At 50.1% G+C, this 13,857-nt stretch overlaps 1 protein-coding gene across 1 annotated transcript in view; it reads right to left on the bottom strand.

Moving 5' to 3' along the window:
• The window catches only part of LOC138360686 (calpain-C-like), a 151,947-nt gene that overhangs the window by 39,536 nt on the left and 98,554 nt on the right, over positions 1-13,857 (bottom strand). The window contains exons 11-12 of the mRNA XM_069320333.1: positions 9,241-9,299; positions 772-919 (exon numbers count right to left, since the gene is read on the bottom strand). Of these exons, the coding sequence (XP_069176434.1) occupies positions 772-919; positions 9,241-9,299 (207 nt within the window). The remainder of the gene's footprint in view (positions 1-771; positions 920-9,240; positions 9,300-13,857) is intronic.

Genomic DNA, 13,857 nt, shown 5'->3' with positions numbered 1-13,857 from the left:
TTGTAGAATCAAGATTAGCCAATCAGAGCACGGAGCTCAGAGTACTTGTATGTGCTGTGCCGAACACCAGGCGTGCATATGGCAGTCAGTGTTTAGCCTCCAGAGAGGTAGCACATAGCTAGTGGCTAAGTCTTGGTACATATCACTTTCCAACTCACTACAATTATCTACTTCTTCAATAAACATAACCAACTAAAGGAAGCCTTCATTCATCAACCCATCCATCTTCATCTTGATATAACAGATAGAAAGCGGTAAATAGGCACCTGGGAGTTAAGCAACTGTTGTGGGTTGCATCCTGGGAATAGTCATCAGCAGTTGGCCCTTGAGGGACCTCCACAAACCTAACATGCTTCCTGCCTCTGACTATGGGAAACCAAGACCTAATAATTAAGTCTCCGTGGTGTAGTGGTAAGACACTCGCCTGGCGTTCCGCGAGCGCTATGTCATGGGTTCGTATCCTGGCCGGGGAGGATTTACTGGGCGCAATTCCTTAACTGTAGCCTCTGTTTAACGCAACAGTAAAATGTGTACTTGGATGAAAAAACGATTCTTCGCGGCAGGGGATCGTATTCCAGGGACCATAGGATTAAGGACTTGCCCGAAACGCTACTCGTACTAGTGGCTGTACAAGAATGTAACAACACTTGTATATATCTAAAAAAAAAAAAAAAAAAAAAAAAAAAATCACTGTAGATTCTGCGTTATTTTTTATAATGCAGCATTCAGTACTGTTCCTTTGGGATTAAGAGATGAAAATCTGATACTCACCAACATCTTCCAGTGCGTCTCTCAGCCTCTCTGCCTTCAGGATGCCAGTTCTTTCCTTTGTATGAGTCTTGAAAGCATTCTGCCAGAACTTTAGACTGACCATCAGGTCCTTAAAATCTGAGAAGCGTAGGCGACCCGTGGATGAGCACTATTAACAAAGTTAAGGAGACAAATTTTTTATACAAGATGTTCAAATCCAGGTTTTGACATAATAGATTTTGTATTTAGAATGTAACAATCATAAAATGTCGCTAAGTTATTAACACTTCTAAGCTGTACCACTTACATATTCTCATGGCAATGAATCTCCTGGAACCAGAGCAGGTTAACAATCTTCATCACTGAAGTTGGGACATTTTCAAAGTGTCCTCGTTGGATCACACTGATGCGAAGAGGAAATACTCAATCCAGCCAAGATTGCCACCACTAAATAAGTGAAAAAACTCATAACCTTTTGAAACACTTAACTGGCAAACTTAGGATCATAAATTTGTAGAAGTGACCACATTTGGCAGCCCATTCGTCTGTTTAGGTAGTACTTATAGTAACGATGGGCAACATCCAATATATAGTGGTGTAAGAGGCAATTATACAGTAGAAATCGGTACTACTGAATTTTGACAAACCGAAAAAGGTTATATATTTATGTTACAAATAAAACCTAAACTAACCTAACCTTCCTAGGCCTAATGCATACTATATGAGGTCTAATATAGTACATATATGTGCTATACTAGGCCTAGGAATATTTAAGTTTGCCTTTTAGCTTTATTTTTTCAGACTTAAAGTGATAGAACCAAATTCTACAACCTTATTACCTTTTACGTCAGTATATGTATGTAGCATAATTTACAGTAGTACAAAAAAAAAACAGCGGTGAATGTAATGAAATGCCATTTTCTGGGCGAAGCCCCGGAGTCTCCCTGAAGTTATATGAACTGATATGTGCTATATTAGTTTGGCTTTATCAGTCACAGGGAATTCCTATGCCTACCGGAAACCACGAGCCAGAAGCTGGTTCCCTCAGAAAGGTGCAAGGAGCAATGGCTTATGAACACTACTTATTGGGAGTACACTATAGTCATGTCTGCCATTGACTAGGGGGTATCACCGAGAAAGGTAGGCAAACCATTACAAACCCCAACTGGAAAAACATTGCAACCCAAGACCAAGCAGAACCCAAGAAACTCCCTCCCCTTCCCCAAAACAACAAACAAGCAAATGTCTAATCAACTAGCAAACCCCCCCCCCCCCCCCTCCCCTCCTCCCAGCGACAGTATGAAGTCTCTTGGTGGTCTTTCCGTCAGTTCCTTTCTCTTCAGAGGGGTTTCTTCGATTTTCAACCAAGTTGTTTTGTCCTTTCTCTCGTGGCTCTTTTTCGACAGGCATATCATGCCAAATACTGTCACTTCGTATCCTGCGGCGTCTGAGGAGTCGATCTAGCGTGCTTTCTGCGTGGATGTTACTTCTGCCCCGTTCCGCAAGCTTTCACATGCATTGTTCACCTCCGGCCTGCTCATGCGCCGCTTGAGCCATATTTGTCTTTGGACCTTGTGCTCTCTTTTCTTTCCTTCCCTCAGTTTGTTGTGGCCCTGTCGGTTCGGGATTGTTTTCTGAAAGCCTTGTTTTTGTTGGCTTTAGCCCCTGGGGGGTTGGGTGGGGGAGCTTCATGCTCTTCTCCAGTGCAGGGGTTTCTGCCCTGTATTTGTTGCCTGCCTTTCACTAAGCTCTTTGATTCATACTTACTTATATTTTAGTAATAAAAAGAAACCAGATCAGTATCCTCCTTTTGTATCATTTAACACATACTTGTCTAATTTTGTCATAAAAAGCTAATTTATGAGTACAATTATATTTGTGTTCTACATTGTGACCAATATTACAGTAAAACACTATGTTCCATTTGATGACCAGACCACACACTAGAAGTTGAAGGGACGACGACGTTTCGGTCCTTCCTGGACCATTCTCAAGTCGATTGTGATGAGGAGGTAGAGACAGGCAATAAATAGGTAAGTAAGTAATTATCAAAAGAAGGCACCAAACCGGGAAGGCTCTGTAGCACCATCAAATACGCAAAATAATCAGAGGGCGCTAAATATCACCAAGGATGCCAATACGAGAACAAAAACGCATAAGGCGAACAATATCAAAAGTATCCGAGTCACCAAGAATTCTATCGAGGGACAGGTGACCGCGAGGGGCGGTCGGAAAGCAAGACACACGCTCGTCCTGGAAGTCAGGACATTCAAGAAGGACATGCACGACCGTAAGAGGGACAATGCAACTAGGACAATAAGGAGCAGGGCGGCGCTCCATCAAGTGACCATGGGTTAAGCGAGTATGGCCAATACGCAACCTCGCCAGAGCTGTTTCCCACAGCCGGTTACGGTGGAAGGAGGACGGCCACGAGGAAACACAACATTTAAGAGTACGTAGCTTGTTACCAGTAACAGACAACCAAGAAGCCTGCCAACGGGTAAGGACTGAGGAATGGATAACCAGGTAAAAGTCGGAATACGGAATGCCTTTGCGAGAGATGGGACAAGAGCGGACAGCTTCCTTGGCAGCAGCATCCGCACGCTCATTTAAAGACACACCAATATGGCTGGGAACCCAACAAAACTCAACCAACTTAAATTTACTGTGAACGAGAAACAGCCAATGCTGGATCTCGACAACTACTGGATGAACCGGATTAAAGGACCCGAGAGCCATGAGGGCACTACGAGAGTCAACAACAACCACAAAGGAAGACTGACAACGAGAAAGCAGGAGACGAAGAGCATAGAGAATAGCATAAAGTTCCGCTGTAAAGATGCTAGTCTCCGGAGGCAAGCGACACATATAAGTGCGATCAGGAAAAACAACAGAGTAGCCAACACCGTCCGCTGACTTAGACCCATCGGTGAAGACAGAAACGGAGCGGGAGTGAGAAGAAAAGCGCTCGAGGAAAAGGCGTTTTAGAACCGTAGGAGGGGTAAAAGCTTTAGTGATACGGGTCAAGGATGTACAAAACCGCGGAAGAGGGACCCTCCACGGGGGCAAAGAAGGAACAACACGAGGAGAAACATCAGAAATACGAACGGAAAGAGAATCCTGTAGGCGAGATAACCGGACAGAAAGAGGGAGGTGGTGAAGAGGAACAGGAACCGCAGGAGGGGTAAAAGTTAAAGCACGACAGAGGCGAGAGGAAGGATGTTGCAAGGACCGCGCAAGATAGCGAAGACAGTAGCGATCACGGCGGTCCTGGAGAGACAGGAAGCCAGTGTTAACATACAAGCTAAGGATGGGAGTCGAACGAAAGGCACCAGAACTGAGGCGCAACCCAGTATGGTGCAAAGCATCAAGACGGCGAAGAGTAGAAGGAGAAGCAGACGAGTAAGCAGGGCAACCATAATCGAGCTTAGACAGGACGAGAGAGGAATGTAAAGCAAGGAGAGTGCGCCTATCTGCCCCCCAAGAAGTATGGGACAAGACCCGTAGGAGGGTAAGGGCCTTAGAGCACTCAACACGGAGGTAAGAGATATGGGGAGACCAAGACAAACGAGTGTCAAGGAATAACCCCAAAAGCTTCGCGGAATCTTTGTATTCAAGGGGATGACCATAAAGTGACAAAGAGGGACGAAGAACAACCCGTTTCCGCGTAAAGGTCATGGCACAAGTCTTAGAAGTAGAGAACTTGAAGCCATGACCTGTGGCCCAAGACGACACGGCATCAATTGCAAGTTGAAGCCGGCGTTGAAGGAGAGGCGAATCATCACCCTGACAACAAAGGGTAAGATCATCAACATAGAGAGCGGAGAAGACACCAGAAGGAAGAGAGGAAAGAAGACCATTGAGGGCAACCAGAAAAAGAGTAGTGCTCAGAACACTACCCTGGGGCACACCTTCGTATTTCTGAAAAGAGGGAGAGAGAGCGGTACCAAGGCGCACACGAAAGGAACGACGAGAGAGGACGCTGCGGAGAAAGAGAGGGAGATGACCACGAAGGCTAAAAGAATGAAGTTGAGATAGGATATGATAACGCCAAGTGGTGTCGTAAGCCTTTTCTAGGTCAAAAAGGACGGCAACAACGGAGGTCTTCGCAGCAAAAGTAGTACGAATATAGACCTCCAAGTTCACCAGGACATCTGTCGTGCTGCGGCACTTGCGGAAACCAAATTGAGAAGGGGAGAGGAGGTGATGGTGTTCCAGGAACCACATCAGACGAACGTTAACCATACGATCAAAGAGTTTGCAGACACAACTTGTGAGAGCAATAGGGCGAAAGTCCTTAGGGGAAGTACCCAGAGACCCCGGTTTGCGAACAGGGAGGACAACGGCATCGAGCCAGTCCACAGGGACTGACGACGACTCCCAGATCCGATTATACAGACTCAGTAAATACTGAGACGTGCTCGGAGGGAGATGGCGAAGCATCTCATAATGAATACCATCGGAGCCCGCCGCCGTAGAACCGCAGAGGGCCAGGGCAGAACGAAGTTCAGAGAGAGAGAAGGGATCATTATAGGGAAGCTGAAGATGAGTGCAGAAATCTAAAGGACGAGACTCAAGGACAGGTTTACGAAGAAGGAAAGATTGGGGAAGATGAAGACCAGAGCTAACAGAAGAAAAGTGGGAACCCAGTTCGGAAGTGACCTGCAACGGGTCCGCCACAAGAGTATCATGGAGGTGAAGGACTGGTGAAACATCGGGAACGAACTTACCCGCTATCTTGCGGATACGCTTCCAGATCTGGGCCAGAGGGGTTTCGGACGTAATTGTTGAGACATAAGATGCCCAACATTCACGTTTAGCCGTACGGATGGCCCTACGGGCCACCGCACTCGCTTTCCGAAAGAAAAGAAAAGAATCGGTCGTCTGCCTACGGCGGTGCCTCTTCCAGGCTGCACGCTTACAGCGGACAGCCCGAGCACAGTCCGCATTCCACCAGGGAACGCACTTCCGTGGACCCCGAGAGGAAGAGCGAGGAATAGAGCAGAGGGCAGCATTGAAGACAGTGTCATGAAAAAGGAGGAGAGCGCGAGAGAGGGGGAGGAGGGAGAGGTCAGAGAGAGTAGCACTGAGGGAAAATAGGGTCCAGTCCGCCTTAGCAAACTGCCACCTAGGGAAAGAGAGGGAAGGGCGAAAAGAGAAAAAGGAAACAAGGATGGGGAAATGATCACTTCCATGGAGGTCATCAAGAACCTGCCACGTGAAATCTAAGTAAAGAGAAGAAGAGCAGAGAGAAAGATCAAGACAAGAAAGGGTGCGAGTCCGAGAGTCCAAATGAGTGGGCTCACCAGAATTCAGAAGAGACAGGGAAGAAGAGAGGAGAAACGGCTCAAGGAGGCGACCCCGGGTATTCGTCAGAACGTCACCCCAAAGAGAATGACGACAATTGAAGTCACCCAGCAGGAGCACAGGCTCCGGCAAGGAGTCTAGGAGGTGTTTCAAATCAGGAAGAGAGAGCGGGACACTCGGGGGGAGATAAATGGAACAAACTGTGTACCATTTCCCCACAAAGATACGAGCAGCAGAACAATGGAGAGGCGAAGGAGAAAGTAAAGGAACAAAGGGAACATCAGCCCGAATCAAGAGAGCAGAAGAATTAGAAGCCCCAGCAATGGCTGGGGGGGGGGAGAGAAAGGAATAGCCACGAAACCGACCAGGACGTGCACCAAGCATTGGCTCCTGGAGACAGACACAAAGGGGTGAAAACCGCAAAATCAGAAGTTGGAGTTCAAGGAAATTGGCGTAATAACCTCGAACGTTCCATTGAAGAATGGACAACGACGAGAAGAGAAAGGACAAAAACAGAGAACAAGGAAGAAACAAAGGCGAAAGAGCAACAGAGCACGTTAAAGAATATCAGGGTCGGGATCAGGGTCAGCAAAGTCAGGGTTAGGGGGCATGGGTAAACTGAGCAAAGATGGAGGGAAGGAAACGGGAGAACAGATCAGAGGTGGGCGGGCAGGGTCCGGAGGAGGAGGAGGAAGAGGAGGAGACAACGGAGAGGAGCAGTCAAGGACAGCAGCAGGAAGAGGGGGAGTAGAAAGAGGGGAGCGCACCCCAGCAAGAGCAGCAACCGAAAGGGAAGCAGGGGCCAAAGAAACCTCCATAGCAGGAACAGGGGGCGCAAGCACTGAAACGGGAGAGGAAGGAGCAACAGAGCCAGAAGGAGGAGCTGAGGAAGAAAGCGAAGCCTTCTTACCCGCCGCGGAAGAGGAAGGAGAGGAGCCAGGCTTACGCTTCTGACTTAAAGAGACCGGTGTCCCAGCAACTACGTACCGGGCAACAGATTCCAGTGTCTCAACAGGAGAAGCCGAACGAGAGCACACACGACGGCCGATAGGAGAGCGATGGACATCCGCCCGCACCGACAGGCGGTGGGGAGAGCCGATAGATGGAGGAAGAGGACGGGAAGGAGGATCGGAGGGGGACGAGGAAGAAGACACAGAAGACACGACAGACTGGGTAGAAGGAAGGGGAACCCCAGACAGAGGACCAGGAGGAGGATCCTTTCGGAAGAGAACCCAAAGGGACAGAGGAGGGGGAAGTGGGCGCATCAGGGTCCAAGGCCCGGAAACGGTTGTGAGTCTGAGGAAGGCGGGAAGGACGAGGAGAGGAAGAGCGCAACACGCGAGCATAAGAGTTATTAGCATAAGGCGGGAGCCGGCGAACCTGGCGCCTCGCCTCAGGAAAAGATAAACGCTCCCGGTGCTTCAAGTTGAGGACGGCTGCCTCAAGCTTGTAATGGACACACGCACAGGAGAAGGTAGGATGGGCCTCACCGCAGTTGAGGCAACGAGCCTGGGGAGAAGCGCACTCCGACTTAGAGTGACCTTCGCCACCACACAAAGGACAGAGAGAGACAGTCCCGGAGCAGCGGAGGGCACCATGCCCAAACCTCCAGCACTTGTTGCAGAGCCGAGGAGAAGGAATGTACTCCTGGACAGAGCACCTGGCACCAGCAAGAATGACAGAGGGTGGAAGGGTCCTACCATCAAAGGTAATCTTCACAACCCGGAGGGGTTGACGGCGACTACCACGAGGGGGACGAGTAAATGTGTCCACCTGGAGAATAGAATGGCCCTGGGCAGCGAGGATATGTCGAATATCGTCGTGGCAGTCGCGCAGGTCCCGAACACCGGTCGCAACATGGGGCGGGAGCAAAATAGTGCCAACACTGGCATTCAACTGAGCGTTCTTCGAGACCCGAACGGGGGTCTCGCCAAGGCAGGATAAGGCAGCCAAGCGGGAAGCAGCATCCTGAGAAGGAGCAGCAACGACACGTGTACCGAGACGAGTGGGGTTGAAAGTAATGGAGGCATCCACGGAATCAATGAGATGTCGATGGAGGGAGAAATCGTCAGGAGGCGCAGAATCAAGAGGGAGGAGATCAAAATATTTGGCCCACGAAGCGGGACCAAACAAGGCTTGATAGGTAGCAGAACTGGAAGGAATCGAGCAAGGGCGGCCGTGACGAGGACGGCGGTGAGAACCCCCAGAGAGAGAGGGGTTAAAAGGCGCAGTAGTTACAACTAGAGAAGGAGCCGCGCCAGGGGACGAGGTAGTCACCACTGGGGGCTTGGGGCTCGACCCAACCACAGAGGAGGGAGGGGAGCCAGGGGAAGGAGTCAGAGAGGCCAAAGGAGGAGCATGGTCGGGGCCCAATGCAGCAGAGGCTACAGAGCCCGGTCTTCCAATACGGACCGACTCGGGGGCTTGGTCGCCCACCCCACGAGCCTGAAAAGGTAAACCAGAAGAAGCCGAAACAGGGGAAACATCTTGACGAAAAGAAGAATTCATTCACGAATGTGCCCCCACACCCACCATGGAGCCACAATTAGAGGCAGGACACCCAACAAGAAGCTATCGCCGATCTTGTCGGGGCCTCCTAGGGGTGCGTCGTGAGTATACGCCCCACAAATGCCACCTTAAGAAACCGACAGTCCGTCGAGATCGGGTTCAGTGACGAAGTGGGGATTGACAATAAAAGGTTCCCCTCGCTCTCGACGTCGGGTACTGCAGTTCTACGGGTGCAAGAGTATGCCTCCTCAAGCACCCGGGCGTCAAAATAGAAGAAGTCCAAGGGAAGAACCAGAACGAGCAAAAGGTCGGCAGGAAACGGCAAGCAGATAGGAGAAGAGGGGGGAGAAAAACGAAACAGAAGGAAAAGGAAAAGATGCCCAGCAGAATTAGAGAGGACGGCAGCAGGAGCACAAGGCTAGAAAAGGACAGAGGACTGTCCCAAGGAGCATCACACTCCGGCAGCCGCCCACTAAGCCCCCACACGGCGACAACGAGCTGAGCGGGGAGGGGGAATAAATAGGTAAGAGAGAGCTGAGGAGGAAAGTATGTTCTATTTGTTCTTTATTGATGCAAGTCTAAGAAGTTTAGGTAACTGAGAAATTCTATGAATCCAGTTCTATGTGTAATTTGTAAATAAATAATGAAAATCAAGATAGTAAAACAAAAGGATACATCCAACGCCAGGATCACTTGTCGGCAGATGTCCAGGCTGGCACAGCTTTTGATATAATCTGAAAAATATAAGATAAATGAATTTGGGGGAAATATTTTGAAATTTATAAAAATAAACTGATTGATGAATCAACATTTGCTATAACATTAATAAGTTACTTTTTGAGCTATGACACTTGGTTATTTCTTGAGGGAATGAGTGTCCTGTTCACAGAACAGGTCGTTAATGTGCATCACCATTCAGAAATGTTGTCAAACGGATCCTGCGGGGTCATCTAATGCTATACACACACTGAAGAATGCACAATCCAGCACAGAATAACTGTCATACAACATATTCCACAAAATTCTAAGTCTTTCAAAAGACTAATCAGCACTGTTCTAGCAAAACCGTTGCTTGCTCCACTCGGCTACTACACCTGACCTCCACCAGATGACAACACCTGAAAAACACAGGGTCTCATGATTAGAACCACTTCACAATCTGATTGACCTGTGCTAGTTACTGGACAAACAGGAGACTGGAATTCAAGTAAGTGACTTGTGGGGTTTATCTTTTGAAGCATGTGTTTTGTTATGTAGAGGTCTGATATTATTAGATGTTTTTGTGTTCTTAACGGATGTCAGGCACACAAAAACATTTCTGGAGGGAATATTTACGGCTCCCCAGAGCTATCCAGGCTGATAGGAATAGTCTTAACTTTCTGCATCAGTTGATGTGGGTGGAGTTCTAGGCCTACCGGGGACCATGACCAGAACCTGACCTCCTCAGATAGGCACGAGGAGCAATGGCCTATAGAATGCACATATGATTTTGGAACATTCTATATCTGCCATCGACCAGGACAGGTACCCAGAAAGCTAAGCACCTCAAAACAAACCCCTATTCTGGTGAAACCAACGAAAATAACGGAACTAGTGGACAGAGCTCCCCCAATTGAAAACGAGCAAACGAGCAAAACGTCACACGAGCCGTGCCCCATGTCTGCGCAGCTCCCTCCTCCCCAAGAGGGAGAAGGGGAAGCCCGAGACTCCCGTGCCGGTGATCCACACCTCAGTTCCTCAGCTGATGGGATAAGGTTTGGTCGTTGTGGCTCCAGCTCCAGATTCTTATTGTGCTGTGCCTGGGTTCAGTACTTCTCTTCGGTGGTGTGTGAGCTGGGAGTATTATTCCTTTGTATTCGGGGTGCATGCTTTTAGGGCTCCCTTCCCTAAGTGCCCTGTAAGTACCACGCTAGGGGCTTGGGGTTACCTTCCACAAGTCACCTTGGGTGTACCTCTGTTGGTCTTTCGCTGCTTGGCGATTGACCGCCCCGAGTGTTTTGGTGGGTTTTCTCCCTAGTTTGCCTTGGGGTAAGTTTTTATTTTTTTATTTTTATAAAAGAAATATACAAAGTATAGCACAATATACAAGACATGAACAGAAGAACAAGAACAGAACAACAAAACATAAGTAGAAACACAGGCATAAAAGAACATTGCAGTACAAGACCCTAGAAACTCCAGGGACATAAGACCGAATACAAAATTAAACATAATAATGGACATACAACAAACAGACGCATACGGACATGGAAAGACACAACAACCATACACAGAATACACCAGACACGCCTACATATACAAAATTAGATTTTTATAAAAGAAATACACAATATATAAACCAGACAATAGAAAACAAATCATACATACATACAGGACAAACATAGCAAAGTGCGAAAACACGGATGCAAACGAAACATACAAGAACCAAGAAACAAATTAAGGCACAATGAGAAAACCCCGAAACGGGCACTGGAGGTTACATACCCCCCCACACACACACACACACAAACAGAATGTCACAAATAAATATCACACAAAGAACATAAAACACAACACAAACACACACACCAAGTGCATAGCACAAAACATACAAGAAAACAAGCCATGCAGGGGCAAGAACAATACCCACACCACCCACACGCACAGACAAGAACACCCACCTGTGCACGCAGGCACCGGGGAAACATCATACACAATACAGACAGAAACCAAACACACCAATAAACCAATCACTCATACTTCTCCGGGTACTCCCGAGCAGGAAACCGTAAACAATAAGCCTCCCAAACAAGTTGGAGACTGTCAGAAATCGGACACCCAGGAGTCGCAGTAGGCCGAGGCATCGAATTCGGCACTCCCGAGACAAAACACTGCTCTCGTGGAACCCAGATGGTAGAAGGGCACCAGGGAACAGGACGCACCAAGTCATCACACTGAAAAGTCACAGTTGCCGTAGATCCGTCGAGCACCTCTCCAGTCGAGAGGACAAAAGGGACAGGTTTCCCCCGAGGACGCTGGGCACACGGGCGCACACTCTGAAGCACCTCTGACTGCACTGCAGGCCGCACACTGGCCCGCCCACTAGGGCGTGCACACCGTTCGGTGTCAGGAACCGCACCGAGACCCGCGGAGGGTGGCTCCGCAAGGGCCCTAGAGCCCCCACCAACCGGAACAGGAGCAGAAGCCCCCCGCTTCACATCCTTCTTCAACACCACCACAAGGTCGCTCTTACCAGGGGCAACAGCCCACTGAGGGGAGCCACCAGCAGGAGGCACAGCATCCAACTCAGAAGGCACCACAGGAGGCAACACAGCGTCAGCCACATCATCATCCTCCATTTCATTCCGCTCCTCTGCCCACGACTGGCGAGGTGACACACCCCGAGCCGAGCGACGGCGCTTAAACAGAGGCCGCTGATCGTCGGAGCTGTCACCCCCAACAAGCGGTGACCCAGAAGAACCATAGACAGGCGGCCCCAAAATCGGGGCAGCACGTTCATGCAGAACAGCAGCCTCAACAACGCGGGGCAAAAAGCCACCACTAGGAACGGAGACCGGAGTCGGAGAAGGAAGAGACACAACAGGCGGAAGGGAAGACGTCAGCACACGTGAGGTATCCAGGGATGGCGACCATACCACCGCACCGTCAGCCCCGGGAAGCACACGGCCTCCAGCAGGAGACTCGGGCACCACCCCTACAGCATCCCCAAGGTCACCGGATGCGGATGCACGTCCACAGTCATCGAACGATGAAGGTCCGAAACAGGCGCCCCCAGGTCCCCCGAGCTCACTGGCGGGGCAGACACATCCGGTCCAGCCGCATCGACATCCGGAACCGCCGCAGGATCCATACCAGGCACGAGCACAGAGCGAGAATCCGCCGGGGAGTCCACACGCACAGATAAGCGAGGAAAATCATCCTCTAGGAAAACTGAAGGGGCATCTGTATGAGGAGCGTCACAACCGGCCGCGACGTGGCCCTCAGCACCACACCGGAAACACGTCCGGGTCTGCCCCTGATAGAAGGTCCTCAGAGACAGCCCACGATATGAGACCCTGGACGGTATAGGGCTTGTGAGCCGCATGATAAGCGTGCGTGAACCCAGTCGGACCCCCTTCAGTCGGCCCGCACTCAAAGTGTTGAACCGGTGCTTCACCACCGACCCAAACCGCGTAAACAAGGCCATGAGGGCCGCCTCGGGGAAGGTCACCGGCACGCCGTGAATACTCACAAACGTCAAGGCCCCCCAGGGATCCGAGATCTCTACAGACACAGCCGAATCCGGAAGAGGAAGCGTGCGGCCATTCCAGCGGGCCACAAACTCCCGGTATACAGTTGACTTGGCGAACGACACCGCAACACGGGCGGGCGACAACTTCTCTAGGCCCAGGAGCTCAGGGACGTCAACACGGAGGACGTCGAGGAGGGCAACTTCTACAATGGGCCAACCCACATCAGCAGAAAAATCCAGCCGCACTGTGTCTAGTCTTCTGATACGGCCAGTACCAGCCCCGTCCATACTGGCAGGTGGGGCCCCGACCAGCGGGAGCTCCACACCCCCCCACAGCAACCGCCACTCAGCAACGGCAAACGACCACTGACAGCCAGAGCTCGACGTCTGCACCCTCTGGTGGCGCAGCCAGGAATCTCCTTGGGGGTAAGTGGTAGTTTTTGCACTGCGTAGCTAGTTTTCACCTTTAACAGCAGCTGGCTCTGGGTATGCTGTCCTCTTGCGAGGTTTTTCTTTCTTTTTCTTTTTGCTTGGTAGGGGGGGGTCAGCCTTTGTGTTCCTTCCCCCTTTATAATTGGATTGTTTGTGTTTGGTGGTACCCCCCTGCATCACCCTCTTGAGTGGACACGTCCGAGGGTTCAGCTTTAGCAGCGGTGATTGGTAGCTTGGGCACCGGTTAGCAGTTCCTTGCCTAGGATAACCCTTAACAGACCCAGTCTAGCAGCCCTGGGAAACTCTACGGGGCGCTCGGGTCCAATGGATGTGACCCGAGTCTCCACTCGCTTTTTGCAAGTTTGAGGGTTGCTCTGTCCCATTGTTTCAGGGTGACGCTCATTGTTTTTGCTTCTGTCATGCTGCCTGTTGGATCGATAACACATTCGACGTGGAGTCCTGCGAGCTTTGTTGCTTGTATGTGACTCAGTTCACCCAATCTGATGATGATAATATTCGGGTGCAGGCAGCTCGCGCATTACAAGATACGTTTAGGTTTAGAAGGGGAAGCCCCTTTGCTAGGTTGGTTGCTTCCCCGGATGCCCCGAGGATGCCCCATTTTGTTTATA

The sequence above is a fragment of the Procambarus clarkii genome, chromosome 1, assembly GCF_040958095.1.
Source record: "Procambarus clarkii isolate CNS0578487 chromosome 1, FALCON_Pclarkii_2.0, whole genome shotgun sequence".
In the NCBI taxonomy this organism is placed as follows: domain Eukaryota; kingdom Metazoa; phylum Arthropoda; class Malacostraca; order Decapoda; family Cambaridae; genus Procambarus; species Procambarus clarkii.
The sequence above is the reverse complement of the archived record's forward strand: the minus strand, read 5'-3'. Positions and strand labels throughout refer to the sequence as shown.